Source organism: Trachemys scripta, chromosome 11 (genome assembly GCF_013100865.1).
Source record: "Trachemys scripta elegans isolate TJP31775 chromosome 11, CAS_Tse_1.0, whole genome shotgun sequence".
In the NCBI taxonomy this organism is placed as follows: Eukaryota; Metazoa; Chordata; order Testudines; family Emydidae; genus Trachemys; species Trachemys scripta.
In genome coordinates, this window is record NC_048308.1 from 62931179 (window position 1) to 62948671 (window position 17493).

The 17493-nt window shown below is 46.2% G+C and overlaps 1 protein-coding gene across 12 annotated transcripts in view; it reads left to right on the plus strand.

The window, feature by feature from the left end:
• Positions 1 to 17493, plus strand: part of UNC80 (unc-80 homolog, NALCN channel complex subunit) — a 181021-nt gene that overhangs the window by 29073 nt on the left and 134455 nt on the right. For 10 of the 12 annotated variants that reach the window (XM_034785311.1, XM_034785316.1, XM_034785312.1 and 7 more), the window contains exons 8-14: positions 3959 to 4220; positions 7333 to 7467; positions 8529 to 8751; positions 9609 to 9749; positions 13009 to 13277; positions 15529 to 15906; positions 16965 to 17111. In XM_034785311.1, the coding sequence (XP_034641202.1) occupies positions 3959 to 4220; positions 7333 to 7467; positions 8529 to 8751; positions 9609 to 9749; positions 13009 to 13277; positions 15529 to 15906; positions 16965 to 17111 (1555 nt within the window). The remainder of the gene's footprint in view (positions 1 to 3958; positions 4221 to 7332; positions 7468 to 8528; positions 8752 to 9608; positions 9750 to 13008; positions 13278 to 15528; positions 15907 to 16964; positions 17112 to 17493) is intronic. The other 2 variants (XM_034785314.1, XM_034785323.1) reach the window with 1 other exon arrangement.

Consider the following 17493-nt stretch of genomic DNA (forward strand, 5'->3'; position numbering starts at 1 on the left):
ATAAAATCGGGACTGTCCCAATATTTAACCATTTGTCCCGCGTCCCGATCAATGTATGATCAGGACGCCATTTGTCCCGATAGTCGGGTAAGGAGGCAAGTGGGAGGGAGGCGCTGACCCCGTGGGTGCTCCGGGGCTGGAGCACCCATGGGAAAGAATTGCAGCCAAGCTCCCCCTCCTCACCTCCTTCTCCCCCCCTCCTCCCAGCGCGCTGCATCCCCGCTCTTCCCCCACTCCAGCACTTCCCACCACCTAACAGCTCTTTGGTGGCACTTAGCGCTTTCCAGGAGGGAGTGGGGAGGAGTGGGGACGCAGTGCGCTCAGGGGAGGAGGTGGAGAAGAGGCAGGGCAGGGGCAGGGACTTGGGGGAAGGGGGTGGAATGGGGGCAGGGTGAGGGTGGTGCAGAGGCGGAAAGAGGCGGGGGGTGAGCGAGCACCCACCCAGCAGAGGGGAAGTCTGTGCCGTAGGGGTGAGTGGTGGGCGGGGGGGTGAAGAGGCTAGCGGCGAGCAGCAGGTGGGCGAGGAGGTGGGAGGGGGACTGAGGAGGGACGCAGCAATCCAGCGGCAGGCCAGGAGATGAGGAAGCGCACGTGGGGGGGGGGCAAGCGGGGAGGGGGCGGGACCTGGGGCAGAGTGGGGGCGGAGCCTGGGAGGAGTGGGGGTGGACTGTGGGCGGGGCTGATGGCTCCCTAGTGTGTCCCGATATTTTAGTGTGGTGATCTGGTCACCCTAGTGGACCGGCAGCCCCCCTAAGTTCCCTGTGCAGCAGCCGCCCAGCAGGCTACCAATTGCCGGCAGTTCAGCTGTCGCTCCCCCCCACTTTCATGTGCTGCTCCTGCCCTCTGCCTTGGAGCTGCTCCCGGGAGCCTCCTGCTTGCTGTGCAGGTGGAGGGGATGAGAGGGGCTAATGTCAGGGTATTCCCCTCTCCCTCCCCCTTGCTCATGCCCCCCACTTAACCCCTTCTCCATATAGAGCAGGGTGGGGACAGACGGAGAGAGCTTGCTGGCCGCAGCTGCTGTCTCAACTTCCTGATCGACTTAAAAAGACAATGTACTTAGATTGGGGTCAGCGTACTTAAAGCGCAATGTGCCTCTCTCTCCCAAACACAGGATGTGTGTCTCTGCCATGCTGTCTCCGCTCCCTCCATTCCTGCTGCCTTGTAGCATGTGAGGCTACATTAACAACAGTGTGTTAACCCTTGAGGGCTCAGCCAAATGCTAGTTCATCATTTTAAGGCATTCCCTGGGAAATATTCCACCCTCTTCCACTCTCTGACTCCACCACCTCAACCAAACTTCACAATCATCATCGCTGTGTGCCAGTATTAAATTGTTTGTTTAAAACTTATACTCTGTGTATGTGTGTATATATATAATAGCTTTCTGACCGGTGAAAAAAAATTCCCTGGAACCTAACCCACCCCATTTACATTAATTCTTATGGGGAAATTGGATTCACTTAACATCATTTCGCTTAAAGTCACATTTTTTAGGAACATAACTATAATGTTAAGCGAGGAGTTACTGTATGGATACCTGCCTGGGTGCCTGTCTTTGAAAGCCTGCCTCCTCATGTGGCTCTGTAGACCTGTCAATATTAATGGTAAAAATTGTTGGCTGCTGTTGTGATTTGTCCCAGATGCACGAGAACATCATTCATGAGGCAGTTATTGATTCTCTTGTGTCTTATGGAAAGTTTTAAAATGTAACAGGTACTGAATTCACACAATTATGCTTCTAGAATGGCATCCAGAAATCTTCTAGGTTATGAAATTGAACAGATCTGTGGTTTGATGTGGTATCTCCATACACAGAGGGAGATCAATCATGTTCACCCAGGTCCCATTATGGCAATGTGGGGCTCAAGGTCTACCACAGCACAGGCTTCCCACCTCTTGACCCTGCCCTGCCCTGGCACTATGACTCCATCTGCTACTTGGAGTGATGCTGGCAGGGGGCCCCCCTTCCCGCCAAGAAGGCAGGGTTAGCAGCAAGGGGGTCCCCCAGTACTTACCCCAACTGCTGGATGTTTGTATAGGTGGGGGGACAGGTTTGCTGCACTTTTCTTCCCTTGTGAGTGCTCTGCTGGAATAGTGTTGGTCAAGGCCCCGCATAGCAATGGGTCTTGGAGTTAACTCTCCATAGGGGTGACTGGGATAGTTCACCCCTCTCAGAGCTGTTGTTTCATGCTGTCTGCAGATTCAGGCAGACATCACTGTATCCGTTACATTGAAATCAAATTTTCAAGCTTTCCTTTGCAACTATGAGGGCTAGAATGTTTCTGATGAAAGCTGAAATTCTGATATAAATGCCTTCCCCGGGTGCTGGGGCATAAGCACAGGCCTGGAGTGCCTATTCCTTAACATGGACCTGATTGTTCTCAGTACCATAGAATTTTGCCAGCAAATACTGTTGCATCATGGGCAAAAAGTTCCTTTGGGGCCACACCTAGTTTGTAGATTCTCAGTGAGAGAGAATTTGGGGCTTACACTTGTGCTTGAGAAGATAACAACAACAATATAATTTAATACTTTCTGATGGTTTTACTGAAAAAAGAACCTTGCATGTGTGTGAGTGAGAATTCATGGATAGCAGCAACTCAGTGGAAGAACCAGGGCTCGTCCTTTGAGACTCAATAGTTTGTTCTTTTCTCTCTGTCCAGTACATTCAAGTCTGGAAACAAAAATACCAGGGCTGTTTCACACTAAAAAACATATCAAAAGAACCTTCAGGAAGTGACACCACCAAAAGCAACCAGGAAACTTGTAGGAAATGTGAAATATGTCATGTTTTCTAGTACCCAGGGGCAAAAAGGGAGGTCATCTTATATAGCAGCAGCACTTACTCACATGAGAGCTACCAGATCCATTTCAATTAGTTTAAGTGATTATTTTACTGGGCATCCCCAGCACGCTGCCATTTCTTTTAGTAACACCTGACTGTGTAACCTGCTCCTTCACATGTTACATGTCCTCCCACTAGAACCTGACCAGCAGGGGTTTGAGTCTGCTACTGGTTCCTGCTTGAGGATTTAGTCATTGATCACAAGAGGTAGACGCCTGTGCTTTTAGGCCCTGATTTAGGAATGCATCTCTGTTCAAGAAGACATCTAAGCACATGCTTAACTAAACATGTGCTTGAGTCTCACTGGGGACTTAAAGTTAAGCACATGCTTAAGTGCTTTCTTGAGCAAGGATGCTTTCCTGAACCAGTGCCTTATCCCTGGATTCAAACCTCTCTGTCAGCCCAAACAGAATCAATTACTTAAGCATCCTGGTAACTGGAAAGTAGCTTAGAGTTCTGCAGATGTGAGGAGAGTGGAAGAGGCCTTAATACTCTCTCTTTAATGAGCTGGTGGATTTTAAGCCTGTCAGTTGTTGTTAGTGCACTGGAGTCTCTGTGGAGAGTGACAACTTCTGTCTCTTTCTCAGTCTGTAACCATTTCTTAGTGGCCGGTAAATGGAGCATCATTAGTGTAGGTCTCTGGGGTGATGTCTGTTCACCAAACTGGAGGGTAGCACAGCAATAGTTTCCGTCTACAAGAAAAAGACTAATTAAGTGGTGCCCTAGAGTGAATGATGAAAAAGCAAACCCTAAGGGTATGTCTACACAGCAATAAAAGGGCCACAGCTGGCGTGGGTCAGCTGACTCAGGCTTGCAGGGCTCAGGCTGTGGGGCTATAAAATTCAACTGAAGTGTTGAAATTTGTGCTTGGGCTGGAGCCCGGGCCCTGTAACCTGGCAAGTGGGGGAGGCTCCAGCCCGAGCCTGAACATCTGCACTGCAATTTTTAGTCCTGACCCGGGCTCTGAGACTCTGTTCCAGGGTTTTTTTTATCGCAGCATAGACCTGCCATAAGTGTCTTTCTGGAATGAACCTTTAGGCAGAACTCTGCACCTGTAGGGAAAGTATTAGCCCTAGCTGATTTCTAATGCTTCCCCTTTATTATTTGGAACAGGGTATCATTGGTGATCCCGCCATGCCAAAAGTCTCGCTATGCCACCTATTTTGATGTGGCAGTACTGCGCTGCCTGCTGCAGGCACACTGGTCTGAGGAGGGTACACAGTGGTCTCTGATGTATTATCTACAAAGACTGAGACATATGCTGGAGGAGAAGCCAGAGAAGCCACCTGAGCCCGAGACCATGCACCTGCCCAGGCCCCGTAGCAGTTCCATGGTAGCAGCAGCACCCTCTCTGGTGAACACCCACAAAACTCAGGTAAGAGACCATCATTTAAAAGTAATCTTGGTAACTCTTTACAGTCATGGCAGGATTAGTAGTGATTTAGCACTTTGGTTTTAATTATATCATGAACTGTGGGGAAGTCACTTGTAGCGTCGGAAATGTCCATATGTGAATTGCATAGATAGTCTTATTGCACTGGAATTCAGCATTCAGGTCTGATTTAACTATATACCATATTGTTATCCCAAGAGAAACCAAAAGAATACGTATCACATTCTCAATACAGTACTCTCCTTGAAACAAAAAACAAGACTCAAGACACAAGACCACCTTCTTTAAAACGTTGCAGCAAACACCACACGTTGCGGTTGGAGCACAGCAAAGTACAGACTTTTCAGAGTGTCCATCAAACATAATAGTAGATTGGGACCCGTTATTGTAAAGTAACCACTTGCTGTTGTGCTTGTAATTTCCCGAATGCTAGTGCAATAATAAAGTTGTTGTTCAAAGGTTCTCAGCACAGCAGCAGTGTGGATGGATGTGTTATTTGCATCAGCTAGACATTACACTGGAGGTCTGGAATCAGTGTTTCTGTACATGACAGGAGATCCCCTGGCAATGTAGCAAGATTTGCCTCTCCCAGCTTCACATTCTCAGGTCCTACCTGGTTTTTAAGTACTTTTTCTCCTACAGGAGAGCCCTTACTCTGTTGTTCTTTATTAGCATCTTTGTTAAATCCATATGGTTATTCACAGTTAAATGTAAATGTATTTTACTTTGCTGGTTGGTTGTTTTTTGGGGGGTGGGGGTATGGGGGGGTCTTTTGGTCATTGATGTGAGGGTTCCATCCAGGTTTTTTCAAGGTTAGACTAGATTGCCAAAGGTGACTTTCTCATCAGAGTTTCATACATTTTGTCATGCTACATGGAATCGGAGTCCCTCTTAAAATGAAGGTGTTTAATAAACAAAGCAGCTACAACTTCCACAGAGCTGGAGTTTCAGCTTTGTCTCCCTTATTCACCAGGGACCACTCCCTATCTGGAGCTCTATACAGCAGTGGTTTTCAACCTTTTTTCATTTGCAGACCCCTAAAACATTTCAAATGGAGGTGCAGACCCTTTGGAAATCTTAGACATAGTCTGCGGACCTCCGGGGGTCTGCGGACTGGAGGTTGAAAACCACTGCACATAGCGACATCTAGTGGATGATTAATATTCCCCAAGTAAACATATTATGCATGAGTATGTCAGTAATTGAGGCAGTTGTGATGGGTTTAGGCTTCTGAGGCACAGAGATGGAAGAAGTCATGTTCTTCTCTGTTTTTCTGCCTACTTGGCATTTCTTTCTCTCTCAGGAACGGTCTGTGGGCTAAGAAATCATTAACTAGTGAGTGAGTAATGGTGCTAAGCTGAAAAAGCAGGCTAGCAGTATATTTCTTACGTTTATAGTGGGGATCCCATCAAGTTGCATTCTTCTTCTGCTTTTACTTAACCCAAGTTATTCTTTTCCAATAGAAAATCAAGATTTCAGAATAAAGTATTGGGTATCCATGCTCAGATGGTGAAAATTCAAAATGTCAGCCCTAAATTGGTTCTGAGTTCATGGCCTCCTCTCATTAGGGCTTCATGCTGCAATATAGGGGGGAACCCACACTTCTAAAGTAACAGCACTGGGTTTTATGGCACGTTGGTCTCCTTTTCTGTCATCTGGTCCTTTTGTCGTCATTAACTGATGTTAGACATCGCAAAAGAAAGAACTGCACAGAAATCAGCACAGGAACAGGCAAGTAAGTAGGTTTAGTGATGGAGTGTGCAGAAAAGATGTGGGGTTGCCATGTAACCTCTTCCACCTTCCTAAGCCTTAGCATGTCTGTCACACAGACCATTTATATGTGAAATACCATTTAAAATATAATTCTGGTGCATATCACAGCAAACTAGTTCTGATCAAATGGTTATACTGTTATGTATCTAGAGAGAGAGAATCTCAGTTCAGGCTTTAGCGGACTGAAGGATCTATTTAATATTTCATGTAGCAAGCAGTCAATGACATACCCTGTTCCCTGTTGCAAAGCAGAACGGCAAGTGAATGAAGGCGTATGAATAAAACAAATACCTTCTCCCTGCCTCTAGTAGGTGGTCTAATCAGTGTAAGGAAAAATCTGCAGTGCACCTGTATGCAGTGAATCCAGCATAGGGATGGAATTAGGAAATGAAAACCTTGAGGACTTTCAAAACTGTACAGCTTTGCAATAACACTGCAGGAGCTAAGAGCAAAAACTTAAACCTAAAACCAGCAAAACTGCAATGACTAGTTGTAATGTTAATTTAAACCCAAGAGTTTCAAGTGTAATACTCAGAAGCTGATAGAAATACTAATGAATTGGTAGCTAAACAGCCAGGCCGATGCAGGGCAATAGGAAACAAGATATATAGTAACAGCCTCTAAACAATTTGTGTGTTTTCTTATTAGCCACAACTTGATCAAATGACCTGCTATGATGGTAACCACATTTTTAACTAGTCTTCAACCGGAACATTAAACTAATTTCTCAAAATAGGCCATATCCCATAGTATATAGTAAAGCTGAATGTGTAACTCAATTCACATACAGTGGTTTGTTTGAATAGTTGATTGTGAGCTCTTCAGTGCAGCGGCCATGACTTTCTGTGTGTTTGTACAGTGCCTAGCACAGTAGGGACCTGATTTTTGATGGGTCCTTTTCACTACCCCAGTACAAATAATACAGGCGCCAACTTTCCAATGTGCTGGGGGGTGTTCACTGCTCAACCCCTGGCTCTGCCACAGGCCCTGCCCCCACTCCACTGCTTCCCGCCCCCTCCCCTGAGCCTGCCATGCCCTCACTCCTCCCCCTGTCCTCCAGAGCCTCCTGCACACCACAAAACAGCTGATCTGAAGGTGCGGGGAGGGAGGGAAGGCGCTGATTGGCGGCATTGCCAGTGGGTGGGAGGCGCTGGGAGTGGGGGGGAAGCTGATGGGGGGCTGCTGACGTATTACTGTGGCTCTTTGGCAATGTACATTGGTAAATTCTGGCTCCTTCTCAGGCTCAGGTTGGCCACCTCTGATTTAGTTGCTTACTTGCTATTTCTACTTGTGCATGTTTTTCTTCTTTTGGGGAGTGAAGGATCTCACAATGAAGTGCAATGAGGAGGAAAAATCACTAAGCACTGAGGCCTTTGCTAAGGTGTCACTCACCAACCTGCGCAGGCTAGCCGTGCCAGATCTCTCCACAGACCTGGGAATGAACATCTTTAAGAAGGTGAGTAGCACAGTAATGTGTTTTTGGTTTATCTACAATCCAGTGTCAAAACACATACCGTGTATACAACTGTTAAGAGCTTACATTGACTCTATATTTAGGTTGAACCTGAAGTGCACATTTGTTTTTTTCTGATGGGTCCATGTATGGTATATACATGTATGTATTAATATTTACTCTATGGGCCCAGTGCTGAAATCTGTACTCATATCAAGCTTTATTGAAATCAATGGGAGTTTTCCCTAAGTGGTGGTGGTTTGCAGCCAGATCCTCAAATTACATCAATCAGAGGAGCTTCATCAGTTTCCATAGATCTATGCTGGTTTTACACCTGAGATCTGAGTCTAAATCTGTAAAGCACTCTCCTAGGAAGGCCCTTGCCTTGGTGTTGAAGGTTATACAAACAAATTAAGATTCATAATATAAAAAATGAAACAGATTAATCAAACAAGGGGATCCAACGCAAAAAAAAAAGGAGAGAAATGGGAAAAGAAAAGAAATATAGGTCCAACAACAGTAATAATGAAAAATCTTTGAAATAAAAAAAAGTCTTAATTATAAAACTGGAGAGATGGGTTGAGACAGATGTCAAGGGAAATAAGTCACCACATTAGCATTTCCCATAGCAAAATGTGGTTGCTCTCCCATAGGGCCAGCTCTAGCATTTTTGCCACCCCAAGCCCAAACTGCCGAAGCAGAAAAAAAAAAACGCTCGGACTGCCGTGCCTGAACTGCCGAAGCAGGAGGGGTAAAAAAAAAGCGCCGCCCGGACTGTGCTGCCCCAAGAATGGACGGAATGGAATGCCTCCCCTTAGCATGTGCCGCCCCCGGCACGTGCTTCCTCCGCTGGTGCCTGGAGCCAGCCCTGCCCTCCCAACATGAGGTGCACCAGTGCAGTCCTTAAATGTGGGTGGTGCTGAAGTGTAGATACCCATCATGGACAAAGGGCTAGAGTGGGGGAATTTAGGATTGGGCTCTGCATGCTTGTCCTTCCCCTCTAACTGTAGCGAAATCCCTGTAGCCTTTGCCTGGCTCTAACCCCCCTCCTCTTCCTTCTGCAGTTTAAGAGTCGCAAAGAGGATCGAGAGCGTGAGCGCAAGGGTTCTATTCCTTTCCACCACACTGGAAAAAAACGGCAGCGAAGGATGGGGGTGCCCTTCCTGCTCCACGAGGATCATTTGGATGTGTCACCCACTCGCAGCACATTCTCCTTTGGCAGCTTTTCTGGGATTGGAGAGGACCGGCGCAGCATTGAGAGAGGAGGATGGCAAACTGCCATATTAGGTGACTGATGGGAAAGGATTAATATTGCAACCCTGTATTGTGATGAATTGTTCTACTCCAGAATGTTCCAAGAATAGCAGAGTGGAAATGGAGGATTTTTATTTCTCCATCACTCTGGCACTGGAAAACAGCCCCTCCCTCTTGATGGCTGGTTATGTCCTTTGCCCCGACTTGCAGTTTGCCACACCTGTTGTAGAAATGACATAGTCTTTTTGCCAGGTTCTAAGGTGAAGCTCATTGTTGTACTGACTGCTGACCTTGAATGACGATGTTTAGGTCAGTTTGTTTCTAATAATTAAATAGGACTTGGGCAAAATATATTTCCAGTCAGTCCCAGGAGACTGACCCTCCCCTCTCCCGCCTTACTCCTGGCATTAGTGGGAGTTTTGCTTGAGTAATTAGGTGTACACTAAGGCTATGTCTACACTATGAACCTTACAGCGGCACAGCTGTACCACCACAGCTGTGCCTCTGTAAGGTCTCCCGTGTAGCCACTCTTTGCCGGCAGGAGAGAGCTCTCCCATGATCAGCATAATTAAACCACTCCAATGAGCAGCATTAGCTTTGTCAGCAGGAGAGCTTCTCCTGCTGACATAGCGCTGTCCACACCAGTACTTTTGCCAGGGAAACTTATGTCGGTCGGGAGGGGTAGGGGGGAGGCAGGGTTCACATCCTTGAGCGATTAAAGTGGTAATGTAGACAAAGCCTAAATAAGGATTTTCCACTTTGGCTCAAGTGAGATCTGGACTTCTGCTAATCTTAATGATCCCCATCCCCCATTCTCACACCTCAACTTCTAGCCCTCACGCGTTCCTTAGACTTGCAAACTAAATGTCTGTTTCGTGTGTTCATCCTAGGGAAGTTCACCAGGCGGGGGAGCTCTGACACTGCTACGGAGATGGAGAGCCTGAGTGCTAGACATTCTCACTCTCATCATACCCTGGTCACTGACTTGCCTGACCACTCAAACAGCCACGGAGAGAATACGGTCAAAGAAGGTGTGTCAAATATAGCGATGAGCAAATACCGCACTGGAGTGTGGACATCAGGAGGCTGAGATAGTTTTATTTTTTTAATTTGTTAATATCTGATTAATCTCCTCTTTCCCTTTCTGATTTTTCTATATATCTCATTGTTTCTTCTTTTTGTCCTATTTAGGATTATTATTATGATCTCTTACAAAGGACATGCACCTACCTCTAGGGTGGGACACAGCACCTTTTTAACAGTGTACAGGAACACTGCACAGAAGTTTTGGGCAGGAAGTCAATCTTGCTAACTCTTGTGATTTCATTGTGTGTCTCACAATATTTGGTGGTTTTCTGAAAGACCCAGCTGCTGGAATCAAAAGATTGCATGAGAATCTCAGCTTTCACCTTATTTTAAAAAAGTTCATTTCTAACCCACATGATTTCAGGGAAAAGCTTGAAAAAAATGAAGCAAGTGAAACCCTAAAGGCCCAAGAAATAGAAGGCAAGGAAAAAGAACCCAGAATTTGGCTTAAAAATCATGAGGGTTAACAATAATCTCATGATTGTTTTTGGACCTGACTGTTGATTTTTGAGCATTTGGGGTTGGCAGTTCTGGGAAGTTGATAAAAGTGCTGTATCCATTTAAAATGGCCAGAGCCATAAAGGTAGGAAGATTGTAATTGCTCCTATCAGCATATGGATACCTGATCAGAGCTAAGACCCCCTCCTCTTACAATAACAGAACTGGCTACCAATAGAACAAGTGCATTGCCACAATTTCCCTATAGTAGGGCTGCTAAAATTATACAAGATACCTCAGTCTTAACAGGCTGGCACTCTTACTAATGAGAAGTTTTCCTGCCTTAGGGTGTGGAAGGCGGGAGTCAAGCATAGACAGCTACTGCCTCCCTTTTAGCAGGTGCAGAAAACATTTAAGGCTTCCATCGGTTATTGGTACAGTAGAACCCCAGAGTTATGAACCCCAGAGTTATGAACTGACCAGTCACCCAGACACATAATTTGGAACTGGAAATACGCAATCGGGCAGCAGCAGAGACAAAAACAAAAAAAGCAAATACAGTACAGTACTGTGTTAAATGTCAACAACTTAAAAAAAATAAAGGGAGAGCAGCATTTTCTTCTGCATAGTAAAGTTTCAAAGCTGTATTAAGTCAATGTTCAGTTGTAACCCTTTGAAAGAACAACTATAATGTTTTGTTCTGAGTTATGAACAACCTCCATTCCTGAGGTGTTCGTAACTCTGAGGTTCTGCTGTACTCAGATGGCCCCCATCACTGCCGTATCTGAGCACCGCTCCGTTTTTATCCACAGAACACCTCTGTGAGGCAGGAAGTGCTGTTATCTTTATTGGTGGAGAGTTGAGCAAAGAGAGGCTATGTGACTTGTCCAAGGTCACACAGGAAGTCAGTAGCAGCACAGAAAATTGAACCCAGGTTGCCCAAGTTCTAGGCTAATGCCCTAACCACTGGGTCATCCTTCCTCTTCCATTGTCATTTGAACATGTTCTTCCTATAAAACATAAAATATAAAATCCATTAATCCTGGAAAGGAAAGGGGCTCGAGATAATTAACTCAGTGGCAATCCACTCTCACTAATATTGGTGGTGCATTGTCCACCTCTGTGGAGGAATTTGTCCAGTTACTGAAGCTCTGTGTTTTATTTGTTCTGACTTGACTAGCTAATATTTTTATTTGTGTGCAGCCACAGTCCAAGGTACTAGTGAGCTTTGAAGATTTTAGCAAGGAAAGAAATAGAGCTCGCCAAAAAGATTCAAGATTTGAAATTGCAATGCAATTTTTCATTCAAATTGTTGATGTGCAAAAGAAAAAAAGAGGAAGATATAGTTTTTGTGAAAATGTCCTCCAAATATTGACCCACACTTCACCCAGCCCTACACTAAAAGCATGTTTTACAGGAATAAAAGGAAACCATGCAGTTTTTAGCCATAGAACTGAGTGCTTGAGTCATTCTGCCCCAGACAGGGCTCGGGGGGGGTTGCGACACAGCACTTCTTACTAGATAACATCCTACCACTGCTGCAACGTGGGATTCCGCACATAGCCCCTCAGGGAAGAACCTGAGTAGCAAAAAGTAGCTGTGCACCTTCAATCTAGGCGCCTGATATAATTTCTGCCACTGCTTCCACCTGTTTTGCCCACAGTCGTCATTCTCTGGGTTGCCCTGCAGCCAGTGTCATTCTGATGCTGAATACATTGCTCAACTGGGTCCATAAAGATGGAGGTGTAGAGCAGGTTGTCACCAACATCCTGAAGGCACCATATGCTGAGCCTCCTAGTGGCTTGATATGCCACTGAACCGGAGGTGGCCCTGCAGTACGCATTGAACCTTCGGGGCAGACCCAATGCAGATCTCAGACTCGGTGGAATTCTTTTCTTCATTTAGTTCATTTGAGCCCCCAGATTCCAACTGGAAGCCTGGCACAAAATGGTTTGGAATTAGTTTGAAACATGGCAGGCTAGCTAGTAGCTTGGAGCCACAGCCCTTCTTGGCGAGCAGATCGAAGTGCCTCCAGGACCAGGCTGCGAGCGCAGCTGCTGCTGCACCCTTTGGAAAGATGGAGCATGCAGTTACTGGATCCAGCTCTGCTGGCTACTGCGGGGGTGGGTTGAGAGGACAGAGCCCCGCTCCCCCTGTCTCCTTTGAGAGGCCCTTATGCTTCTTAGTGTTTGTGGTGTGCGCCTGCCTGCTGTCCCCTGCACAGGAGCACCCTCTTTTACCTTACACCCCCATGCTGGGCAGGGCACTATCTATTGGTGAATGAGCTACCAGGCCACACAGCTAGTAGAGGAAGATGTATTTGGGTGGCGTGAAGTGAGCATTTGGGATTCATTTTCCGAAGTCACTCTCTGAACAATTCTGAATAGCCCCAGAAAGGCTGGATTTGTGTCAGTTCAAATCCAGCGTAGGCACATCTCCCTCATCTCTGGTGCTTACACATCTCGGGCAAAGCTCTCCTCTCCAGGTTGCCCTGCAGATTCCTCATGTCTGAGTTGCATTTGTTCCAGGAGCATTTTGCCATGCACTAGGTCAGCTCCGTATCCAAAAGGCTTACTAAAAGTTGGAGAGCTGTGATGCTCACGTTTCTAATTGATCCCTAAGATACTTATTTGCTGACATATTTAGAAATAAAAAAACAAATTACACTATTGCCTGTGGCGCTAATTACAGTAATAAGCACAGCCGGAATGGGTAATTTTGTCACTAAAATGGGAAAGGCCAAGATACCTGTTTTCTGTCTTACAGTGCGATCCCAGATTTCTACCATCACTGTGGCCACCTTCAACACCACCCTGGCCTCATTCAACGTGGGCTATGCAGACTTCTTCAGCGAGCACATGCGGAAGCTGTGCAACCAAGTGCCCATTCCAGAGATGCCCCATGAGCCGCTGGCCTGCGCCAATCTCCCACGGAGTTTGACTGACTCCTGCATCAATTACAGCTGCCTGGAGGACACGGATCACATTGACGGCACCAACAACTTTGTCCACAAGAACGGCATGCTGGATCTTTCGGTAATTGGCAAAGGAACAAGAAAAGCCTCAGCCCTCTTCTGTCAATGTAGCTGTGCCATTGAGCTAACCTGAGAGATCTTTTTTCCATAGTCTCTTTATATATCTATCCATTCCAGCACTGCAGGAAGGTCATTCAAGACCAGTAGGGTACATTTGAAAAATACTAAAGGATTTAGTCTTTCAGGTAATGCAACTTCTCTTCTTCTTAACGAGAGTAATACATGTGCACCAAGGGAGAATACACCCATAACATTCTGACTGAAACCTAGGAAAGCAAAGAAATTATAACAGAGAACGTTTCCTTCTCTTTCTTCTCATTTATGATCCTTCCTCTGGCATGCTAAAAGACTTGTCAATTGTTCAGAAGCAGAGAATTCCTCAAGTAACCATCTCTCCTCTTACTGCATCTGCCTTACGGATCCTTGCAGTTGGCTGTAATGAAAAGAAAGATCATTTCAGTGTACTTGCTGAGATGAATCCTTCACATTTAACAAGATTTAGTAAGAATTAAAATTAACAGAAGTAGTCAAGCACATAGACATCTGCCTGGCAGATCCTAACATAGTGATACAAATACATAGTAAGAGATGGTCCCTGTCAGTTGGGTGGGGAAGTGGCTTGCTCAGGTTTATACACTAAGTCAGTAGCAGAAGAGGATTAGAACCCACATCTCCTGACCTGCATTCTTGTTCCCTACCCAGTAGACCATGAGTCATTTCCTAGTGCTATCACAGAGGTTTCTTACACTGGACCAGCAGATAAGATCTTCATGAGGGAAGTAGACTTCCTTGAAGGGAGAGAGATTCATCCATGTCAAAATTTCAGTAAAGCCCACCACCATCCTGGCTTTGGCAGATCATTACCTTCTTCCTTCTGTAGAGTGAGTGAGTGAATCCAAACTCTCACATTAGCCAAGGGAGAAGACGACATTCAAAATCAAACCCTTGCATTTAAAATATTCACTGCTTCTTGGAATGTTGTCCTCCCTTGGCCTCCATGTCTGACTCCTCCTGATTTTCATTCCCTCCTCTCTAATCGCTCCTTCAGCATGTCCTTGAGGATCCTCCTCATCCTCCTGACCAGCTTTCTGGGGAGGTTCCACAGGGCTCTGTCCTGGGTCCCCTTCTCTTCTACCTCCATACCTTGCCTCTGGGCAATCTCATTCGCAAACACAAATTCAACTGCCTTCTCTACGCTGATGACTCACAGATCTACCTTTCCACTCCAGACCTTCTCTCCTTCTGCCCAAACTAAAATTTCAGCCTGTCTCACAGACGTGGCCTTGTGGATGTCTAGCTGCTAGCTCAAGCTCAACATGGCTAAAACTGAGCTCTTAATCTTTCCACCCCCACAAGAACTCCCCCCTCTGCCTTCTCAACTGCTGTGAACAACCCCAACATCCTGCCTATTGCTCATGCCCATAACCTGGGTGTCATCTTCGACTCAGATCTCTCTGAGGGTCTTCACATCCAGGCCATATCTAAACCTTGTGGATTCTTTCTGAATGACATCTCTGTGATACGGCCTTTACTTTCCATCCACAGAGCTGAAATTCTTGTCCAGGCTGTCATAGTCTGGCATCTCTCAGCCCTTGGTAAATGCAATCTTGCCCTGCTCATATCCATTCAGAATCCTGCTGCAAATATCATTTTCCTAGCCCATTGCTTTGACTATGTCACCCCTCTCTTTGCATCCCTCCACTGGCTCCTCCTCCTCTATCACATTGAACATAAAGCTGCTTGTCTTCACTTTCAAGGCCCTTCATAGCCTATTCCTACCTTCTCTAGCCTCTCTCATTCACCATCGAGGTGTTTGTTGACTTCCGCCTCCAGTTGGCCTGTAACACCATCCTCCATCGACCACTTGTTAAATTCGTGCTTTTTCCCATGCTGCCCATTACATCTGGGAGGAACTCCTCATAAACATCTGCAAAACAAATGCATTATCCTCCTTCACATCCCTCCTCAAAACTCTCTTTTGCTGGGATGCCTACCAAAACTTGATGATGGTTAGACCGTTGGTATGCTAAGACCACTGCCTACCATATGACCAATATTGTCTCATTGTTTCCTTATGCTCCCCAACTGTGTGTGTCAGTATCCACCTCTTGCCTCTTGACTTACATTTAGATTGTAAGCTGTCCATGACTAAGGCTCCTATGTGCCATGGTAATACAAATACAAAATGATGATGATGATGATAATACAGAAAACAAGTCTGACCAAAACACGTTGTTGTCCTTTTTCTCTAGGTGGTTCTGAAGGCCGTTTACTTGGTCCTGAACCACGACATCAGCTCCCGGATCTGTGATGTGGCGTTGAACATCGTTGAGTGCCTGCTGCAGCTTGGCGTGGTGCCGTGCGTGGAGAAAGTCAGAAGGAAGAGTGAGAACAAGGAAAATGAGTCAGCGGAAAAGAGACCGAGTGAGGGATCCTTCCAGCTCAAGGGGGCTGCTTCGGGCGGCCCAGCCTGTGGATTCGGGGCCGCCCCAGTCAGTGGAACTGGAGATGGGGGAGGCGAAGAAGGTGGAGGGGGAGGAAGTGGTGGAGGAGGAGGTGGCGGAGCTGATGGAGGTGGCGGAGGAGGAGGTGGAGGACCTTATGAAAAGAATGATAAAAATCAAGAAAAGGTATGTTTGGGTACCATGTAATATAGAGAACACATGCATGTGACATCAGGTATGTCAAGTCTGTGTGTGTGTGTGTGTGTGTCATTTCCTTTTCCCTCTCTGTTTTTTGGGAAACTGCTAGGTTTTCTTTCCTTTAGGCACCACTCAGACATCTTCATTTGTGTCAGTGCAGTACCCACATCAAACCCAGAGCATTCATCACCACGGAGAATTCAGTGCCCTTTGCTGTGACTACCCAAGCAAAGCAACTCTGCTAAGCAGCCCTAATTGGCCTAGCCTGGCTGCATTTTTGATATAAAACACGTATTCCTGATGCCCTGAATTGGTGCTATTTTACATACTGCACAACTGCTGTTTTAAAACAGGAAAAATTATTGCTGAATTTTTCTACTTTTTATTATTTATCTTACAGTAGCACATAGAGGCTCCCACATTCAAGGCACTGTGTAAACAAGCCTCAAGAGACAGACAGTGCCCTGAGGAGATTACAATCTAATGAGATAAGACAGACAGAGTCACACAGCAGATCCATGGCAGAGCTAGGAATAGAACCCAGATCTCATGACTCCACGTCCTGGGTCTCATCCACTAGATGACAACACAGACTTAATTTTATTACTTGACTCGATAGCAAAGGGTTCTGATCCCTGAGTTCCTTAGGACTTGGTTCTGCCCCACTTACTCCTGTCTGTAGTGCTTTATGAGTAGACCCATGGATTTCAATGGGACTACTTTCAGTAAAGTAGTGCTCACTATCAGTCCAGGTAGCACAATCTGACCCTTACTGCCTGGCAGATAACTGAATTCTAGGAGTACCCCAATTGACATTAGTGCTCATTGTAGTCAGAATTGCACCTGGTAGCAAGTTTTTGAAGGATTAGGCCCTGAGCTTGAATAGATAAGTCAGTAGGATTTTCAAGAGTTACGTAGCTATTCAGACAATATTGGACTGTTTTCAAGCAAGAATGTGCAGCGGTATGTTCTGAGCAAATGTTAAAGGTATGCCAGTTACCCGACCTCAGTGTCACGTGGTGTCATTTCCCCTCTGCGGCTCTTAGGATGAAAGCACTCCCATAAGCACCCACAGGCTGGCATTGACGATGCTGATCAAAATAGTGAAATCCCTGGGCTGTGCTTATGGCTGCGGAGAAGGACACCGAGGGCTCTCTGGAGATCGTCTGAGACACCAGGTATTCCAGGAGAATGTAAGAGAACTAAAGCAGATTCCAGTTCTCCCCAACCCCTTCTTTCTGAAATGAGTCTGCTGATGTTGAGAAGCCCCCACTCTCCCCCTCCACACAGCTTCCTTTATATTCATCATTAAATGCTGGCCCCCAATCTCAGCTGCACCTACTGAGCTCTACAGCTGAGCCGAGGGGAGACAATGGCCGCTTAAGCCATCTTTGTCCCTTTCAAATTCCTGGCCCTGCTAGGAGCATGTCTCAGGCCCAACAGTTTAGAGCAGCCCCAGGGGCTTCTCTGCCATGCAGATTTGCAAAACCCTAGCGTGGACATACTGCACTAGCAAGAGTCACTTTTGTACACTGGTGCAACATGGCTACACTGGGGAGGTTTACAGTGGTGACT